At 46.5% G+C, this 21,635-nt stretch overlaps 1 protein-coding gene across 10 annotated transcripts in view; it reads right to left on the reverse strand.

Moving 5' to 3' along the window:
* Positions 1–21,635, reverse strand: part of SCUBE2 (signal peptide, CUB domain and EGF like domain containing 2) — a 1,402,698-nt gene that overhangs the window by 1,283,848 nt on the left and 97,215 nt on the right. For all 10 annotated transcript variants that reach the window (XM_069623684.1, XM_069623682.1, XM_069623685.1 and 7 more), the window contains exon 2: positions 13,146–13,268. In XM_069623684.1, coding sequence (XP_069479785.1) covers positions 13,146–13,268 — 123 coding nt within the window. The remainder of the gene's footprint in view (positions 1–13,145; positions 13,269–21,635) is intronic.

The following is a 21,635-nucleotide window of genomic DNA, read 5'->3' on the forward strand; positions in this document are numbered from 1 at the left end:
GAAGGAGACCAACTACAAGCTGATAAACATTAGAGGGAGGTTCCTGGATGGGATGTGGGGTCCAAAGTTTGCTTATCCAATAGATATCTGCCAAGATGGGCCCATCCATCCAAACTCTTTCCCCTCTATATCGGCCCTCATGAAATCTCAGCCAGGATCAATCCTGTTGCTTTCAAGCCTATGCTTCCTAAATCTCTGAGCCGTTTGCATCCGGTATTTCATTCTTCTTTTCTTCGTTCGTGGGTACCTGATCCCTATCCGTGACAGAATACAAAGCATCGCACCCCTGTCATCTCTGAACCCAAGGAAAACTAAGTAACACGGATTTGTGATTCACATTATCATAAAGGAAAACTCTAGTACCTGGTGCAGTGGAAGGGATTTCCTCCCTCTGAGAATTCTTGGGAGCTCAGCTCCTATATCCAAGCCCCTCGATTGCTTCAGAAGTTTCACAGGATTCAACCGGATAAACCAGGCACCTCCAGGTATAGGAGGGGAAATACAGTTATGGCGCTCACCCAGTGGTGCCTTTGGAATAGATGGTCTTTCCGCCATTTCCAACATGGCCGCCACCAGGCGGAATATCCTTTCCTGTCCAACGCGGCGCGTTTCAACCCCTCTGACTTTCCTCTTCAGGTAAGATGCTAGTTCAGGGTTACTACTGGTTCTCTCTGCGCCTCCCTCACTAGCCTCTTGTTTTTCCCGTTCTCCCCGCCCCCTGTTTTATCCCTCACCCCCACCCCCCCTGTGGTTCTTCTAGTCTTCATGGTCTCCTGGATTCTCCCTCAGTTCTCTGGATCTCCTCCTCCCTCGTTCCTCCTGTGGGTTCTCTTCTGTTTTCTCTGTACTTACCTGGTCTGTTTCTTGCTGGCAAACAATAAAATTCCAAGCATGCAATGCTTTCTTCATACTTCCTAGTTCTTACCTAGATTACACGTTGGATCCATGCTACACTACTACTCTCCAGGGGTTTTTGCCTACATTGGCTTTTCCCCATCCCGGCTGTACCAGGGAAGGTGCCGCTAGTCTGCCTGTTCTCCAAGGCAGACATAGTGGCTTCCCTCTGTGACAGACCATATCTATGGACTGAAAGACCTCCAAAAAGAAGAAAGAAAAGTAATTGAAGAAAGGATCTCCCTCTTCAAGCAAGGAAGGACTGATCAGCTGAGGAGCAAGAGGAAGTTTCTGATAGTTGTGACACCCACTCCCAATCCCCAATGACCCTCCAAACCAGGTGATCCTCCCCCGCTTGGCCACCCCCAGGGTCAGGATCCAACAATAATGGCCTTTCCCTGGCCACCTGCATAGAGGATCCAATAGGATTAGGAGTGAGAATGCCCTAAGATTTCTCGCACTACCCACACATGTCCTTTACTTGTGCCCTGAAAAGCAGCCACAATCAGGGGCCAATAACTGCATCAGAATCCAGGATTGCAAACTCTATTGCGACATTGTGGGCAACTACTCTCTCATCATTTCCCCATGTCTTGATTTCAACAATACTCTGCTTTATAAAGATAACTTGAAATGTACACATGCCATAGTGTCACTCAAATATATAACTCCCTATAGAACTATGTTAGGCAAAAAGTGTACAATTGTGGCATTATTCCCCGCCCCCCCTACACATCTTGACTGGGAAAGTACAAATACAAAAGTCAAAAAAGGGTCTCAGAGAGCAATACTTTCAAGGACTGACAGTAGCACAGTTTAAAAAATAAAATGGGATGCTGTGTGTTTTCTTAGTGTGTAATGAGATATTTCAAACTAAAAACAATCGGCATCCAGGACCATGGACTGTTTCCCATCCATGCAGTAACCGGGACCAACCCTGCTTAGCTTCAAAGCGAGGAAGGGGCCTGCCCCCTCAGGCCATGTTGCTGTAGGTGGTCTTGTAACTTGTGCTAATGTATTAGTCAACATTGCCCGAGGGTGCCTGCACTACCTTGCTTTGAAGCTAAGCAGTGTCAATCCCAGTTACTGCATGGATGGGAGACATGGATGCCCATTATGTCAGTGGCCATGGATAGTGATATTTCACCCCCAATGTCGCTGTAGCTGTACAAATATCTATAAAAAAACAAACATGTTTTCTATAGCCACGGGTTCAGAACCAATGATACCGTCGGTATCTGTAATAATTTTATGCATGGACTACAGATAGCCGTGGATATGTGTACTTTTATAGCTGCGAAAATCAGAAAACAGCTAGAGAAAAAAATGCTTCTTTGCCCCCCCAGGCTCTCACCAAGTCACCACCTCATCAATGCCAGCTCCGCTCATTCAGATTGCTTCCTTGTCTCGCCTGCCCTCTCCTATTCCCACCACAACACATGCTGCTTTTGTCACGAAGTGTGCTTTGAGAGGTCTGCTAATCGCGGATAGAGCTGAGGTTACAGAAAAGCTTTGTGTTGCAAACTCAGTCCCTAAACCCATTCCAACTGCCAAATTTCCCTTGGTGGCCTCTAGCCACCCACCTCTAGCCTGATGGCATCTGCATGTTTTTTGACCCGCAAATTGATAGTTTCCTGCGTTTCATTTTTCAATATCCTTGACTAAAGCCACAGCTATCTCTTGCATCGAGAGAAAAACAAGATAGCAGCGGTTTCATTTCTAAAAGCACCCAATTTTGGCAATTTACTCGAGCTATAGCTATCTATTTTGGAGAAGGGGGCACCCCCTTCTCCATCAAATATTATAAATGTCATTTATCCAAGTGACCTTTCTCCAATAACATACTTGTTTTAATACTGGAGAAAATCAAGTGTTTTTGAAGACTTTTGTATTAGTTGTATATACATATTTGTGAACACACTGGCCGATAAGTGGCAATGCAATCATTTAAGCTTTTATGTTTTGTGTTTTAAGGTATTTGTAATGTGAATGCCCCTTAGAAACTGGACAGGAAACCTCTATCAGGGTGCAGGTGTAAAGCAATAAAACATGTCCAATGAATATGGTGAATGCCCAAATTCAACAACAAAAAATGAGTTTTTAATTTTTTTCAAAGTGTCTCAAGGAAGTCCGTGAGGCGTATCTCGGTGGGGAGAGCAATCCACAATATGGGTCCAATTACAGAGGAAACGCCCATCTCCTCTGGAACAGCAACCTGAGCGCTGGACGACCAATAAATTGCTGTATGCAGAACAGAGACACCTTGCTGGCTGGTACAATTTGACACGGGAGAAGGTACAAGGACATGCTTACATTTAAAAACCCAGCAAAGAATTGATGAAATGTGAGCCAGTGGAGCTCCCGCAGGTCAGGAGAGATAGAGCAGGATTTAGGGAGCGAAAGATAAGGCGCACGGCCGCGTTTTGGATCTCTTTTATATGGTAACTCAGCAAGCCAACAAACAGGGCATTACCATAGGCAAGGTAGGAATATATGAGAGTGCTGCTGACGTAAGGCAGATCTTCATTTAGGATGAAGTGAGGAACTTGCTACAATAGAAAGAGGTGTAAAAGGCAGACCTAGAGACTTTTTTTATCTGGGATGAAAGCGAGAGAATGGGATTCCACATAATACCCAGGTTTCTCATCCTGACGGCATTTGAAATGTGAAGGCTGAAAAGCTAGGGTGGAGTGGGAATCCGCTGGGGGTATACAAAGTATATGTTTTGGATCAAGCAGGAGTACCTCAGTTTTAGTTGGATTGCGTTTTTAGACTGTTCCAGGTCAACCATTTGTGGACCTTGGAAAGCCCTTCCACCAAAGGGGAAAAGGTTTTGAAGGGGCCTGAGACTTTGACAAAAATCTGAGTATCGCCTGCGTACAAGTGGTATTGCAGCTGAAACTTTTGAAAGATATTCACTATGAACTGTTACGATTCACGGGAACTCGTCACTTCTACCCAGGGAGGGAACTCTTCCCTGTGAGGCTAGGGAGGTGAGGCTGCTACCCAATAGTCCCGCTAGGGATGATGGAAATTGGGACCTCACAGGGAGAGACTCCCTTCATGGGGCAAAGGACTCATGTTCCATGTAGGGACTTCCTAACCTATTTTCCCTTGAGACCAAGTCCGTTTCAGAAATTCCTGGTAACTCTGTCAAGGTAATGTCTCTACCATCTTTTATCCACCAATTAATATAACTCGGCTGAAGAACCACCAAAGAAACCTGAAGAGTAATACCAGGTTGCCTTACCATAGTACTGAAAAGAGTTGGCTCGGGGGCGCTGTTGAGCAGCCGGCAAGATGGCTGCCTAGCTTCTCAGCTCCGTGACCAGATGGCTGCAAATCCGTCAGAATCAGCGGTTTCCTCCACTATCCTGCGCTGGTAACGAGCATACTGTTTGGATAACACTTGCCCAGCACACTGATCCGTGCCTGGGCGAAAATCGGACCTTCGGGGCTGTGGGAAACCCCCTTCTCCTCTGGAGCCCGCCACCCGACAACTGAGGCCTGCTCGGCCGCGGGCGACTGCTGCGGGGCCCGCCCCCTGTGTCCTGCTGGCCCAGCGGTTCGCCGTCCTGCGCTGCCCTCCGGCGGGCTTCCTTCGCCCAGCAGCGGTGTGTCCTGTTCTCCGGAGCGCCGGGCCCAATCTCCTCCCTGCTTGGCCTTCAGCGCGTCCGGTCCTCGGCGCGTCTCTGGGCCGGCGCCTCCTCCTCGCCCCCGCTTTCCTAGCGGCCGGGTGCGCCGCTGTCTACTGCCGGCCCGCGCGGCCCGTCCTTTTTCGGCCCACCCCTGGAGGGGTGCCGGGGTGGGGTTGGCATCGCCTCCCTCGTCTGCCGGATCAGCGTACGCCACGCCGCGGGGGCTGCAGGAGCGCCCCCCTGCACTCTGGCTGTCTCTGGGCCAGATCCATCAGGCGATAGCTCCGCTGGACTACTCGCCCCCGGAGGGGCTGCTTGCCGATCCTTCAGTCCCGGGGGCGACGTGCCCCCTGCGGCTGCCCCCCGCCTGCACCTTCAGGCTGGGGCCGCAGCGCTGACCCGCACACCGCCGGAGCTCCCACCCGCCTGCACACTCCACCCCCATGCGCCTGGGGTCTGCTGGGACCCATACGGAGGCTAGACCTGGACACTTCATCCGCAGGTGAGAGGTTGGGGACTTGGACTCCCTTCTATTGTACCCCCCGGGGACCACCGGCCATACTCCCCAATTAATCCAAAGTCCAGGGCACAGTGGACTCTTCATGTGTTAAGTGGCTGTGCAGCACCCCTGGCGCTCCGATGTGGTGCTGCTCCTCGCCTGTGTGCTTCCACTTATTTTTCTTTACTTGACCCACCGCCTGACCACCTCTGAGGCTTCCCTGAACTGCGCATCAAAATGCCGGAATCCTTCAACTGCTACCCGGGATTGCGCTCCCTGCTCCTGCTGCACTAGTGCCTTGAGGCCCCCCCTGGCCCTGCGGCACCTCTAGCCGGCTTTCCCCCCACCATCTGCATTGCGCTGGTGTGACTGAGCGCCTCTACACCCTCCTTTCCCCACACTGTGCAACTACTTGCTGCGCCCTGAGTTCTCTAGGTGCCCCCTGTCTGTACTGCCCCTCACTGCTGGCTCTGGCTGCCTGTACTTACCTGGCCCCGGGACGAGCGCCACCTGTCCCTTTGCCTCCCAGGGTACACTGTCGCTCGGGACACTTTACCTGCCCCCCGGGGTAGGCCTGGGGCCCTGGAGCACACATGCTGGGATAACCTACTGCAATACCTGCCCTGCTGTTCCGAGTGTGCCTCCAAAGATGTCCGGCAAGGCTCGTGGCGCTAACAAGGCTGGAGCGATGGACAAGTTTGCTAAATCACTTGCTAAACAGTATCAGGGTGGGGCTGCCCTCCCACAAGACGACCCAGATGTATCCTCATGTCCTTCACAGCCTGACCTCACGACACTCATGGAATCTATGGCCAAAAACTTTGCGTCATTTCAGGAAAAATTGGACGACAAACGCAAATGTAGCCTCATTACGCACCAAACTCGACCAACATGGCGCTAGACTGGTCGAGGCAGAGACCTGATTGGGGCCACTGAAGAACGTGTGCTCCAGAGCACGGTCTCTGACCTGGTGCGAGATATGACGCAGGTCAAAGCGAAGTGCGATGACTTAGAGTCCAGATCCCGCAGGAACAATATACGCATTGTGGGGGTTCTGGAGGCGGCCCTCAAGGGCAAGATGGAACTCGCAGTCGAGACCCTTCTGAGAGACCTCCTAGGGGATCCACAACTCTCCCCGTTCTTCACCATTGAGCGCACCCATCGTTCGCTGGCCCCGCGCCCCAAGCCGGGTGACTTCCCTAGACCAATTATAGCCAAGGTTCTCAGCTTTAGGGATAGAGACCACATCCTACGTCTAGCCCGCGAAAAAGGGGAGCTGAAATTTGAGTCTCAAACTATTCGTATCTTTCCTGACTTCTCGGTCAATGTCCAAATGGAGCGCAGACAATTTAATGGTGTGAAGAAATTGCTTAGAGAAAGGAAAGTGGAATACGCCATGTTGTTCCCTGCAAGGCTGAAGCTCACCCACCGTAATAAACTGTACTTTTTCACGGTCCCTGAGGAGGCGGTGAAATTTATTCAGTCCCATATTCCTGTCCCTGGTCCGGCGGACGACCCTGTTGATGAGGGCTGAGTCAGCCTGCCCTTCACCCCTTACTTGAATCACTTATGGTGTCATTGCCACGCTTGTCATATGCATTTTCCTTGTAATCTCATTTATTCTTTCGTTTGTGCATTCATCGATTGTTGTAACCCACTGTGAAGTCTCATGAAATGCAAAATGGGTCACTAGTGTGTGATCTGTTGAATACGGCACCTCGTCTGGGATCCTCTATTTTAATACCCTCTGTTTATTGTACTCTACTATGGTGTTTCCTCCACAATTCATTATAGTTACCGCTGCATGATATTTTGTGCAGTCCACCGTTCAACGGCCATAATCGGGCCCATGGCAGCAGTGACCCCCGCTGCAGTTGCAACGCAGAGTTTGGCTGGTTATGTTCACTGGTTGCGCCCCTGTTGGGTGCGGGGGCTGGCCTTGCCCCATTGGGTTTGGCACAAGTGCCTTGGAATTTTGGGTGGGCTTGATTTGGGGTTACTATGGCAAAAATGGTAAGGCAGTGGTAGCTTTTGGTACTATGCAATGGGCCGCTGTATTGGCGGCCGGCACTTGTTCAACACACTTTCTCACACATTACTCTGATCCCTCCTAAAGGGCTACTGAATGGCTATTAGGCTAATGTCTTGGAATATTAGAGGGCTCAGCAACTTCACGAAGGCACGCAGGATCACGGCCTATGTGCAGAGGCACGGGGTCAAAATACTCTTGCAGGAAACCCACGCACTCGCCCATCTCTCTTCCTCCTTTGCCCCTGCATGGGGCTCCAACAAATACTACACAGCGTTCTCCTCACAGTCCGGAGGTGTCCTCACCTTGATTCACAAGTCCTTGGAGTTTTCTCTTCGCACCAGCCATATAGATGGCCAGGGTAGATACGTGATCCTCCATTGTTTCCTTGCTAATACAGAATGCCCCCTGGTCAACACATATGCCCCATGCATTGATGCACCCGAGTTTTTTTACCACATCCTTGACATTCTCTTAGGATATGTTGGGGTCCCTGTTATTTGGGGGGGGGGGGACATGAATCTCATCCTGGACACCGACTTGGACAGATCCGGTGCTGCACCTAGAACACTGTCCAGAGCCGCTCGTTGCCTCCATGCACACATGCTCACTGCCGGACTGGTTGATGCCTGGAGAGTACTTCACCCATTGTCGAAAGAGTTCACATTTTATTCCTCTGTCCATGACAGCCACTCCAGTATTGACCTTTTCCTGCTCTCCGCTGGGCTCATGGGCAAAACGCTTACCACACAGATTCTGCCGCGCACATTATCCAATCACTCCCCGCTCACACTAGACATCGCCTTACACCCGGCCCTCCCCCAGCACTCCAACTGGCGATTCAAGTCTGATGCACTGCACGATATTGCCTTCAAGGCTGACATCCTTGCAGATATCTCCTCGTTTTTTGATAATAACAAACGCCACGACACTACAGATGGGGTGGGGTGGGAGGCCTTTGAGGTTTACATCAGGGGCATGTGTATCTCTAGGGAGGCTGGGGTCCTGAAGGACATTAGAAACTCTCTGTGCCGTTCCGAGTCCAGACTCAAGGAGCTGGAGTGCGAGTATGCGTCCACCCCTTCTCCACCCAAGCTTGCACAGATAAGAACCGAACTAGATGCGTTCGAGTCCTTTGCCCTCAGCAAGATAAGATACCTTGCCCGGCCCGTTGCGGCTTGGAAGTATGGTGAGGGAGAGGCCGGGCCGCACCCTTGCCCGCCTCACCCGCGCCGAGGGAGGCAGAGCTCGGATTAATAGTATCATCGACAACGATGGAGTGCGGCATTGGTCTGACCGCCCCATCCTTGGGACCTTTGAAGATTTCTATGCTGCCCTTTATGCCCAGCAACCAGAGCACAGCCCGCAGGATCTGGACGACCTCCTAGACCGTATCCCTATGTCGCTTATTTCCGTAGCCACTAAAGAACAATTAGATTCCCCCTTCACCCTTGACGAAATCACTGCTGTAATTTCGGCCCTCCCTAAGGGTAAAGCCCCCGGCCCAGACAGCCTAACTGCCGAGTTCTATCAGGAACATGTTGGCCTACTTGCTCCACGAGGTTTGGGAAGAGTCGCTGCGTCTGTCTACCCTCCCCCGGTCCCTCCGCAAGGCTGTTATCACTGTGCTTCCCAAACCGGGCAAGCCCCTCAATGAATGTGGCTCCTATAGACCTCTGTCCCTCATCAACACCGATACTAAAATCTTTGCCAAAAGCATAGCAAATAGGTTCCTCCCCATCATGAAATACCTGATTCACCCAGACCAAAGTGGTTTTGTCCCTGCCCGTTCCACGGCATTAAACATTCGGCGACTGTTTAACGTTCTCTCTAGAATCGACCCTCAAGCCAACGCGGTGGCTGTGACGCTTGATGCCCAAAAGGCGTTCGACATGGTCTCGTGGCAATACCTCTGGGCGGTGCTCGAGAAGATGGGGATCGGCCCTTACATGTTGTCCTGCATTAAACTATTATACACTGACCCAGTGGCCAGGGTCCTGGTTAACTCCCACCTGTCGGATCCCTTCTCCCTGCACAGGGGGACGCGGCAGGGGTGCCCGTTTTCTCCCTTGTTATTCGCTATGGCCATTGAGCCCATGGCAGATAGTGTGCGAAGCAACCACGTGCGCAAAGGGATTCGCTTGTGGGATACCCCCGAAATTATATCATTGTATGCCGATGACGTGCTTTTATACATTAGAGACCCCTCAGTTCACCTTGACCCGATCATGCGCAAAATTATCAAAATTGGCACATTCTCGGGTTTCACCATAAAACTACACCAAATCAGAAATTTTTTCCCCTCACGCCCCGCAACAGCCCAACCTGCATGCGAATTTCCGCTCAAATGGGCGCCTTAGGGCATCAAATACCTGTGGGTTCAGGTGTCCCTCTCAAAATCCTCCTTAATGTCCGACAACTACGGGGCTGCCACGCAATATGCTGAGGCCAGGATGGAGAAATGGCGGAACCTCCCCCTCTCACTATCAGGGAGACTGTCCCTGATAAAAATGATTATAGTCCCGAAGCTCCTATACATATTTGCTAACGTCCCACTTTGGCCGGGGAAACAGTATTTTGCGGACCTGCACGCGGGATGCGCCCGTTTCTTGTGGCACGCTGGTGCCGTGCGCAGAAAGTGGCAACATATGACCCTACATTAGGAGAAGGGTGGATTTAGTACACCTGATCTCGCCCAGTATTGGACAGCCGCTCAGGCTCAGCATGCTACATATTGGTACCATCACCAGGACCCCCCCCCCCCGCACGTTAAGCTTGAAATCCTGGCGACCGAGGAGATTAATGTCATGTCTTTGATCCTTTTTCACTCGTATCGCTCGGAGGCCCCTGCTGACCCAGTCGCCTCCACCATAAGAGCGTGGCGGCAGATTCTGATGCCTGGTTCTGGCTCCCCCCCGTACTACAAATGGCTTCCCCTCTGGTCATTCCCTGGCTTCTCCCCTACACAGGATAGGCTCCTTATCCGTCACTGGTCAGACCTGGGATACAGATCTTTCTCAGACCTATTCCCCGATGGGAAATTCATTACCCCGGATACCTGGAAACCGGGGCACTCCAAGTCCTCGCTGGAGTTGCTGCAATACTTCCGACTAAGGGCGGCAGTCCAAGATATGTGGCCTTCGTATCCTGACGAACCCTCTGAGTCTCCCGAGGTCTGCTATATTGCCAACTCCGCTGGTGGTAAGGGCATTGTGTCCTCCCTGTATAAAATGTTGGGGGCGCGAGCCGTTGAACCTCCCCATGCTGTTCGAGATGCTTGGAGCCGCGATCTGGGATTAGACATCACGGATGAGATGTGGACCAAAATGTGCATACATACTCGTAAGGTTTCTCTTAATTCCAGAGTTAGATGTGTTCAATACAAGCTGCTCAATCGCCTGTACTACACTCCCTATGCGATTGGGAAGTTTGCCCGAGATCAACCCCACCCCTGTCAAAGATGCAGATCTAACGATGCTGACCATGCTCACATGTTCTGGTCCTGTGGGGCGCTGGCCCCGTTCTGGGATGCAGTGCTTGAGACCCTCTCCGAAATTTTGGGGTTTTCTGTCTCCCCTGACCCCCTGTCTCTTCTGTTTGGCTTGTGGGAGGGAACTGAAGCGAAACAGGAGGCTATATTTCTGAATGTGGCAGCGATTGTGGCCAAGAAATGCATCCTGCAATGTTGGAAGTGTAGATTCCCCCCCCCTCCCTAGAAATGTGGCTGAAAGCCCTCACCTGGACACAATCATGTGAAGAAGACTACATTAACATGTTGCCTAGTACAGCTCGACCTACAAACATATGAACAGAGTTTTGTAGCTATTTGAACCGTAAGGTGGACCTGGAGCTTCTATCATCTCCTCCGTCTCCAGATCCGGGACGGATCATACTGCACAGTAATGCCTTTATTGCTATTAACCTCTATCAGGATTATGTGTGGCCTCCTGTCAAATCGGTCCTTTATCATCCATGCTTTAAATATGTAATGTGTGTTGTTGTTGCAACTTGTAATGTGCCAGCTACTACTTCTTGCCAATAAAGAAAAGTTAAAAAAAAGAAAAAAGTTGGCTCCAAGGAGGTATAAAGATTCTCACAACAGTAAAGATGCACTTTGACTTTACGATGGGGAGGATCCAGCCACAGGAAATAAAAAGTGAGAAAGGACTTGGAAATAGAGAGAACAGCCAGCATGAAGCTAGCCCAGCAAGTTCGAACCCGGAAACACAAATCTGCATGAACTCTGATCCCCGGTGGCAGGGAACTTCAAGGGCGGTTGGCGGAGCACTACGGCGGAAGCAAAGCTCTCGATTAGTGGAAGAGCGAGAAAGTAGCCAGCGGTGGCAGGACATCGGGGAGGTGGACCGTGTGGTCTTGTAACTGCACCAGAGCAGTGTGGCCCAAGTCTCTGTGGAGCCGCAAGGACAAAGCAGGTATCGGAGTGAAGGAAGCAGGAAGTGCTGAAGCAACGCGAGTCAGCCCATTACCCCCAGAAGAACTGGTGACAGTCCCGACACCCAACAGGTAACTGAAGTAGTGGGCGACCTGGTATGGGGATTGGGGCAGCTCAAGAGTACCTTGGGAGTAATCTCCCTGGTCACAGTAGGGATAATCAGAGTACCAGGAGTCAAGAATGCATTGGGGGGAATCTCCCTCGTCGCAGTGGTAATCCAACTAAGAGTAAAGAAGATAGACAAGAGCTGTCTGAAAGTAATCTTCATAACATTATAAGACAGGGAAGAGTTGCTGGAACTCAAGGTTGTGCAAGGTGGGTCAGGAGAAGGGAGTCATTCTCCTGGTACTATTTTCATTCGGATGCTGAACCCTTTAGCAGATTAGTGGTAGGGTTAGAGTAGGTTTTTGGACAGAGGACAGATATTGTTCATTTGGACAAACATCCTGACAACAAGCACCCGAGTTGATATTCGCGTATGCAGGGATAAACCTTTAGAGATAGGGAAAGGTAGGAGTTTCTTTATTTTTTTTAAATAAAACCTTGTAGAAATATGCCATCTCCTTGTCCAACTCCTTACAACACCACGCCACACTGCATATAAATATTGAATAGAAGGGGGTCAACAGGGAGCCCTGAGGGACACCGCAGTATAACCCATGTAGAAGATCCCATGTTCACCATTTGCACTCGCTTGGTGAGCAAGCTCTTGAACCAACTAAGGGTTCTCGTGGGTCATCTCTGTTAAAGTTTTTTAGCTGTGACAGTAGGGTGGTATGGTTAATGGTGTCGAACACGGCAGAGACATCCAACATAAAGTATATAGACAGAAGCAATAGAAATACATTTAGAATGCCTAGTTTCTTTTAGAGTATAATAGAGATCTAAAATTGATTATGAAAATGAGTGCTTGTATGTGAAATCGAGGTTCTTGCAGGCAGGTACAATTTTGGTTTGCTGACAAATTCGTTTTGTGCCTATAACCCTATGGTGATTTCCTTGGTAATAAGCTGGAGACCACTTTTGTTTGGATTTTATTTAAATTCGAGTTTTCAGAACATGGTCGGATTTCTTACCCAGAATTGTGGGGTAGGACTGTATGTAGGGGACAGGAGATTAGTCATGTCACCCTAATGTGAGCTTATAATTTAAATGTAAAACATAGACACACATCTCTGCAACCTGGAAGGCAATGATTTTAAAGTCAGCACCACTGTTGTAGAAAAAAGCAAATCCATGACTGGTGTGTTTGAAGCAATCGGCCGAGAAGTATGAATAACTGTTTCTCACAAAAACCTAAATTACTTTTAAGTGTCTTCATGCTCACCGATTTTTTAATGTTCAATATGCAGAAGGTTGTAGACTCGCTGTCCTGGGTAGCCAAATAGCACACCTATTCATTACACTGCATCAGGGTATTGCAGTTTACACATCGAATGTTCTTCGACACCCTTTTACTTCTCTCTGTAGCATTATTTAAGCCCCAAGATGGTACTGAAGAACCACCATACGTACCATACATAAAAAGAAGCGCTGAGGGATTACTGTGTTGGACTCCTGTACCCCACAACATTATATTAGAGACATGCTTTCAAATCACATTAGGGTGTGGCAGTTTTGCAAATGACTCACCTTCGCATGTCGTCCCATTCCCCTGGTATCCAGGTCTGCACGTGCACTTGTACGACTTCGGTGTGTTTTGGCAAATTGCATCTAGATGGCAGTCATCGATTCCTTCTGAGCACTCATCAATGTCTGAAAATACAAAATATAAAGTTTCAGCCACATAAGATTTCCTTGCAGAAAGCCTCTTTTTCTATTGCTTGAAAGGAGAAAAACCTTGAAAATAGAGAACATTGACCTATAACTGAAATCAGAATGAAGACCTATTCAGTGCATTATGGTTGGAATTCCAGTAAAACGTGGAGGAACAGCTAGAAAATAGATTGGAACGCACCAGGATCTCTTTACGGGTCAGCTAAAATTATTTTGTTTCAACAAAGCATGTGCATATAGATGTTACTAGTAAGCCAGAGGGACCTCATTTCTTCCTACTAACTTCTTTGTAAATCAGCCAAACACCGTTTATATTCATTCAGTGCAGTATAGTAAAATGTATTTATGGATTCGTTTGCAACCCCTAAAATACACAGACTGCAAAGAGAAGGTCAAAAGTGAACAATGAGAAAAATGTTAGACATTGAGATACCGATGCATTTAGTTTGTAAAGTGACACATCTCCTTGTGAGTTTTCTAGAGACAAACAAAACAAAAACACACACATGGTGGTTTAGATTTAGAACAGAGCTTGATTTTCAATTTTTATGGCTGTTAGACAAACTAATCCAGAAATACCATTTGTTGGGAAGATCACTGGGCATTAAAAGTATTTATTTTAATAGTAATATGTGAGAAACCTAGGTGTATTCTCCCATGTAGACCCAGAGAATCCTCTATTCAGATGGCCAGGGGAGGGCCATCACTTTTGGATCCCAACCCTAGGGGTGAACGAGCGGGAGCGGATCATCCGAGTAGGAGGACCACCAGGTGAGAAGTGGTTTGCCAAAGGGATTGCAGGCGAGGAGAAGAAAGTCCCGAAAGCCTTTGTAGGATATATGGGCACCTTGGTCCCAAATCCAAGAGGGGAATGGAAACATCAGAACACAATAAAGCCAGACAAGTAGGAGGGACAGATAAGACAGATATGCAGTTCCCACTTTAAAACTTATTTAGCTTCCCCGGGCTTAACCCAGAGGGAAAAGAAATCACCCCAGGTCTATAAAAATTGAGCCAGGAGACTCCCCTCTTTGCCTAGTCACTTACCTTATAGTGGGGTAGTCCATAAATACCCATTTCAATCCCATTCTATCTCCCCCTCCCCATTTCCGACTAATACTGGCAAGAAAAAGGAGGCAACCAACAGTAGTGAGGATTACCTGCAAGAAACACCTTGAGAAACAGAAGGAAGACTGCCACCTACTACCATTAGGTTGTCCCATTAATAGAGTCAGGCAGCGTCAGACATTTATCACCGACTACTGACACCTTACTCCACTTGACTCTCATTTTAAGTATAAAAAGGTGTGGCTTTGCGCAAGCAAGCTCTGAATCCTGATTGGATCCGAGAAGTCAAGGAGCAGGGTTGCAGGGAGAGAAGCCTGGAGGGTCCAGAGGAGAGCAGCATGCCAAGACGCTGGCCCAGTGTTTGAGAGAGGGTGCAGTGTGGATAGGGAGCATTGTCTCCAGGGAGCCAGAGCGAGGCAGCCTGTGTTGTGCTGGCAGTGTGCAGAAATGTACTTGTTCCCTTGGGATGTGTGCAGGTCCCAAGGGAGTCTGAGGGGTAGGTGGTGAGACCCTGACCTCAATCACACATGCCTGGAGAGACCCCTCGTCAGCACAACTCTACCCGGTGAGTTTCAAGCCAGTAAGCGGGAGAAACTCAGGAGCATGCAGCTAGCTGTAGCGCGACGGGAGAAAGACAAAAGCAGCACGAAGTGGAAATCAAGAAAGACAGCAGAAAGTAAATGGAAAGTGAGAGAAAGGCGCTAGGAGCAGAAAGAAAGCAAAAGGCTTTAAAGTGAATAAGAAGGGTGCGAGTGACCCAAAAGTAAAGAAAAGGCACAAGTGAGCACCAAAGAGCAAAGTAAGTGTGCAAGAGCCACGATAAGGAAACAGACAGGTGCAAGAGTACATGAAAGTAAAGAAGTGAATGTGCAAGAGGCACAGTGAATCAAAGGAAGGTGTCAGGGGCACGACAAGGTAAAAGTTCAGAAAGCCAAAGAAGGTGCAAGTGTGCACAGCAAAGTGGAAGATATCAAAAGGGTGCAGTCAGCACCTGAAGATGGAAGGGTAGAAGGAAAGCAAGTACAGGAAAAACAGAGAGGGCCAAAGATCAGAGTGGTCGCGCTTAGGAGGAGCCAAGAGCCTGGCGTTTTCGAAAGCCTCCGATTTTACCCCATCAAAAGGTGGAGTGTGAAAGGTACTACAAATAAGTTAAAAGGTACAGCCTAACAAGTTGAGTTTTGTGTTTGGAACTGAAGGGCCTTAGCTTGGGGAACGGAACCCTAAGAGGCCTAACAATGGTGAATACATATTTGGTGAAACAGAGAGGCATTAGCTTGGGGAAGGGAACCCTAAGAGGCCTAACAATGGTGAATACATATTTGGTGAAACAGAGAGGCATTAGCTTGGGGAAGGGAACCCTGAGAAGCCCAAGAGAAACTGTTATTATTTTTGCTTTGTCTAAAACTTGGGAGGATTGAAGCTTGGGCAAGGGAATCCCCAGAAACTAAAGACATTGGAAGTTGTTTGAACAAAGTGCAAGAACTTTGTGGAGAAGAGTTAACGAACAACCTCGTTTTAATAGTCCTGAACGATGATACTGATGCCCTGGGTTCCCGGCGCTAAACAAATAAATACAATAAAATAAATACTGACGGAGCCACACCTGGTGAGAAGACCACCAGAACCAGCCTTGGCGTGTATTTCTTTTTCAATCACTATTTATTCTTTAAAGAGACGTCCTACCACATTTTATCAAAGAGTGTGGGTAAGCATAGGTTTAGACACAGACGCATTTTGGTTTTGGACTTTCGGACAATAACGGCCCTTACAAACATCAGTTGAGGGAACCATCCCTTTAGAGTTGGGGCCATATTACACCAACCACAGCATTATAGTAAATAAAGGCTTTGAAAATTAACACTTGAGTCCGTGTCTGTCTCACAAATGGAAACATTGGATTGCAGCAAGTTTAATCCGCTTGAAACAGTAACCGTTTACTGCCATATAAAGCATTTTGCCATGAGGCTCGACATCCATAGAGTCTTGGTCGGAGAGGGTGTAATTTGGATGTTTTTGACCGACAGTGTACAGGAGTTCGTGTGATTGGGCTTTAAGTGGTAGCCTTTGAAGACTAAAATAAATCAAGGCACTCAAATGTTCAAAAGGCTAAACTTCAGAACATAACCAACATTAACCATTAGCAACATTTGAAATATACTATGTAGATAAAAGTATATTGCAACGAGGATGTGTGAAAGGGTATCCATGAACTTTCATGTAACAACTAGTGGATCCCTTTGCGCAAAAGTACAACAAATTAGGGTGCAAAATTACCACTGGCTAGTGATATTTTCTCTTGGCAAGTAAAAAATGGTGCCCTGCATTTATAGAATTGAAGTGACGAGTGGCACATTTTATGGCTGGCTAGTAACTTGTAACACGATTTTTTGCCCCCTGAAATTATCAATATTGAATTATCCTAAATACTACTGGCTTTAAAGTAGCTCAATTCCTGTTGCACTCAGACCCCACCTGTAGGGATCATAAGAAGCCATTTAAAAAACACTTGTTTTGACTGACTCCGCATTTCAAATTTTTTGATTGCATTTCTCCGTTCATAATTTTCAACAAAATCATTAATTTCTTTATTTACATATAAAATAGTATTACATCGTTCCAATGGATACTAAGTATCACTGCACAGCAAGACAACATCACTATTTCGGGAAGTATAGCAGAAGAAGTATACATTGTACATCAAAGCAGACTAAGATCTGTAGGAGGTACTTTTATCATTAGGCACAGTGCCAGGTCTGCATTTCATAAATATGTACCAATACGTTTATTTAGAAGAAATATTGGATTTTATTTAAAGTATATTTGTAATGTTCTTATGTTTTTGTCTTCAGGCCATCCTGCAGGTAAATGATGCATCATATTGCTTACCTTTCTTGTTTTTCAGATGCATTTACAGAGTACCCGAGTGTAAAGGACTGTACTTAAATACATTGTACATTAAGGCTCACTGAAGGAATATTTTGGTTTCTGAAAAACATATGGATTATTAGCATTTATACATTATAGACAGTGATTTGATGCAGTTCTAATAATTCAACTAGCTCACTGTCTAAGATGGAACGCCAATACGAGTTTTCAAATAGTAGACAATTTAAAATTCATATAGAGCAACCCTAACTTGTCGTTAATGGAGTGCAACAGAAAGCATACAAATAAAAAGACAAACACGGTAATATATAAAAAAACAAAATACGCACTAATTGAATGGCCAAGTTATTATGAACCACGAAGCCGCACAGTTATTAGCCTGCACACAACTCAAGAACAATAAGGCATAAAACGCGAACAGCAAAACCCATCTTAAAGGCTTTTGAAGAGGACAGTCAATCTAACATCACCTGCAACTTAACAAGCAAAGTCTTCAAAAAAGGAGATATGGAAACTGAAAATATTAAGTCAGCAAATATTGGCACTCTGAATTGGTCTAGATCAAGAGTCTGCACGTCAACACTTCCATCATTGGAAGCGGTTTCTCCCAACTGCACATGCTATGCTGCATCTTACTTTACTTAACATTCACCAATAGGGCCAAGGCCATAATTTCTCAAATACTATCCTAACTACAGTATGCAAACAGCCTCTCTCGGACTCCCAGATTACCTAATTAGGAAACTTCAAAGAGTTAAAAATGCAGCAGCAAGACTACATCTCAGAATGAAGCAATTTTTACATATCACGCCAGCTCCACTTGGTACCCATCAAAAAATGGGTTAATTTCTAAACCTTGTGCATCGCCCATCGTTCATACCACGGACAAAACCCTACCTCCTTCACAAGTACGTTTCAACACTTCACTCTTTCCAGAACACTTCGGTCCAGCAGTGCGAGCAAGTACTAGTCCCCAACTTCAACAAGAAACAGCAAGGAGGATACTCTTTTCAGTTCTGATCACAAAACTGTGCAACACCCTACCCAGAACTCTCTTCACTTTTAATCTCAGGGAAATATACCACAAAGAGCTAGGAAGTGACAACACCCTCAACCCTACCCTCCACCCTCAATTAACTTCTCACTACTCAAATCTGCATTCTCTTTTATTTATTTGATCATTTGTGGAATCGCAAAACGCCTGTGGGCATCTAGGCACTGGTTACAGTGTTACAAGTACAGTTGTGATGAAAGGTAAATGAGGTCGAGAACAAGAAGGGTTATTAGACAGGTGGGTTTTAAGTTTCTTCCTGAAGAGGGAGTAGGAAGGTCCATTCTGCAAGGGAGGGAAGGGGGGGGGGGGGCAGGTTGTTTTTAAAGGGTAGCAGCACAGACCGGGAAGATGGAGCCACCTACCTTTTTGCGGTTGAATCTGGGAGTGATAAGGCAGTGCCTGTAAGCAGATCTGTGGAGTCTATTACACCTCTTACAGACGACCTCCTATGTCTAGTGTACTCAAAAGATGGATTGGGTCTGAATTGCTGTTAATGTTCATACTCCACAATCTGGGTGCTGCCCATATGGCTAACCTGCCCGGTCGGTACTAACAACAAACATTTTCATATCGACACACAGGCAACGGTTACTTCTGACCTGCATCGATCAACACCAAAGGTTTCTGCATCTGCCTCCGTGCTATCCGACAAACACACCCTGCCCTCCTTTCTTACAGAGCCATGTGTAGCAAGGCCAACATTATTGGCAGAAGGGCACTATAGATGACCAATCTGCATTACATACATCTCCTTCAGCCAGATGCAAGCAGGACCTAGCCATCTGATGTCCGCTTCTTTAAAATACCCCCACATGTTCAGCTTCTTAACATTTATGCCCAGCAATCTCTACACTATAATAGACTTCAGATCAATGATACCATATTTCCTCAGAGCGTAATTAAACCTGGTGAAGCAGATATTAAGCATTCCAGATCAGGATATCAAACCTACTTTCACTGCTAGTCTCCTGGCATCTATGAAGCTAAACATTTGCATTCAAAATCTGACCGATCAATGCAACATTGTTCAGATGGTATATACACCCCCCCCACCCCCAGGTAGTAAAACAATTTGTATCGATAGGCTAGCAGACCTGGTCCTTGATGTGCAGCATTTAGTGCCATCTAAATTATATGCTAGAAATGTATTGGGTGTGACAATCATACGGGACAGCAGTTTGTATATTTTAAATATTTTGTATACTGTATACAAAAAATATTGCTAGAACATGAATTGAATTAATCAACTTTGTCATCATCTTTACATTAAACATGTTCACGAAAAACAGTAACTAACTTTCTCGTCAATTTGTACTTCTCGGCTAAATATGATGACCAGATGTTAATCAATGTCAATTCAAACTAAAAGAAAATTAGGTGCCTGACTAAAACATTGGTATTTGTAGGAGTGAAAAAAGTCCTAAAAGAGGTTTGAGAACCTTGTATGCAGTATCTTGTTCACCAATTTGGCAGACTATTCCTGAAGTTCAATTTCCAAGTTTCAGTATTTAAGTATTACATTATTCCCTACACTGTATGGAAAAGTAATTTTTGTGCTTGGCTTTACAAAAGAAAAACTATTAATTTAAAGAAAAGTTCAAAAGTAAAGGTACAACGCAAAGTTTTATAACAATATTACATATTTCTCAGCTAACACTACAGAAGTGATAATGAACACAAATGGAGAAGGAATGGAAGAGTGAGTGAACTGTAACAAAAGGAGAGATAACAAAAAAATCTCTGCTAGCTGGGCAAAGGTGAAAACAGATCTTTCTTCGAGAGCAACAATGTTAGGAGCTTGTGATTATTACCAACAGTAAAGGTGACCCAACTTTTGGTCAGTAACATTGGCTAAAACTACCAACTGCACAGTGATGGATACATCAGACTTGAGGGGTGGTTTGCCTTAGTTGGCTCTCAAAAGATGAAGCTAATGAAGTGGACATCTTCAGCAAAAAGTGATCCCAAGTTGCAGGAGACAACTCTTCTGCAGCACTGGATCAGGCCAGTAGGAACTCGCTGTAAACTCCATGTGGTCTGAGGGGTCAGAAATGTGAGGCGGACAACTTTGTAAAGAGTTTTTAACGTCTTTTATTTTATTGAAAAAAAAAGGTTGAATAAACGCCTCACGATCCATACCATTACGAGGATTTCCCTGCCTAAAGAAAACTAGAGGGGGACAATCTCACCAAGGGATTTCTAACCCTTTCACTTATACCACAATCAAAGCAAAAAGTTATTTTATGGCAACTCAATTCAACAAATACATACACTCAACATATAACCTGGTTGATATGATCAATGTCTGTGGTTGTGGACTGGGCGAACCTGCCTTCCTCAGATCTAAACAAGGATTTTCTCCACAGTTCAAAGGAAACCACAATGAAATCCAATTTAACACAAAGTTCTTATGGTTCAATAAAGTTTGTTGAAGACGATTCTAGAATGTCCTCTGAGGGAGTAGCAGTTTAAGGCAGCAGCTCCTGCTCTCCACCCTGGCAACCATTTGAGACCTAATATTGGCTGAAATGTCTGGAAAGAAGAAAAATGAGCTTGTGGACAACCCTCTTTCAAAGAAGCCGAAGCAGGTTGTGGAGGATCATGAAGAAGAAACTCCAAGCAGCGCTGACATTTTTAAATTGCTTAAACAAGTGGCCAGTGATATGGTTGAAGTGAAGACAACTTTAAATGAATTGTCTGGGACTGTCAGTGGTCTGGAAACGCGCATGAAGGATGTTGAAGGTAGAACTACAGGTTTGGAAAGAGAGGCTTCTGGTAGTTATAGGACCTATCAGGAACTGCAAGAGGGAATGTCTAGGCTCCAACTGTCAAATATGAACTTGGAAATCCAAGCCAGAAATAACAACTTACGCTTGATTGGCATCAAAGAACAACCTGAGCTTAATTTGTTTACTTTGGTTACCAATGTCTTTCAAAAAAGTTTACCAGGAAGCAATGTGCAATTGAGAGATTTAGATGTGGGTTTAGGGCTGGAAAACTGGATACTGGGAAACCAAGACAAATAATTGTAAAATTCTTGAGAACCAGCATGAAGGAAGATGTTTTGAATACTGCGAGGAAACAGCGCTCTATGGTTTGGGAAGGAATCTCTTTTAATGTTTACCCTGATTTCCCTAAAGAAGTGGCCCTTAAAAGGAAGGCATTTTGAGAAGCAAAACGCTTGGCCAAGGAAAGAGGATTGAAGACTTCTTTATTGAAACCTGCTATCTTGAAACGGTTTCTGCCAGATGGAGTGAAACTCACTGAGGCTCCTGAACAAGCCTGTGCCTGGCTCCGTAATTATCCTTGCATGATGGCACAAACTTAACTTAACTCTT

The sequence above is a fragment of the Ambystoma mexicanum genome, chromosome 11, assembly GCF_040938575.1.
Source record: "Ambystoma mexicanum isolate Mex_15411 chromosome 11, UKY_AmexF1_1, whole genome shotgun sequence".
In the NCBI taxonomy this organism is placed as follows: Eukaryota; Metazoa; Chordata; class Amphibia; order Caudata; family Ambystomatidae; genus Ambystoma; species Ambystoma mexicanum.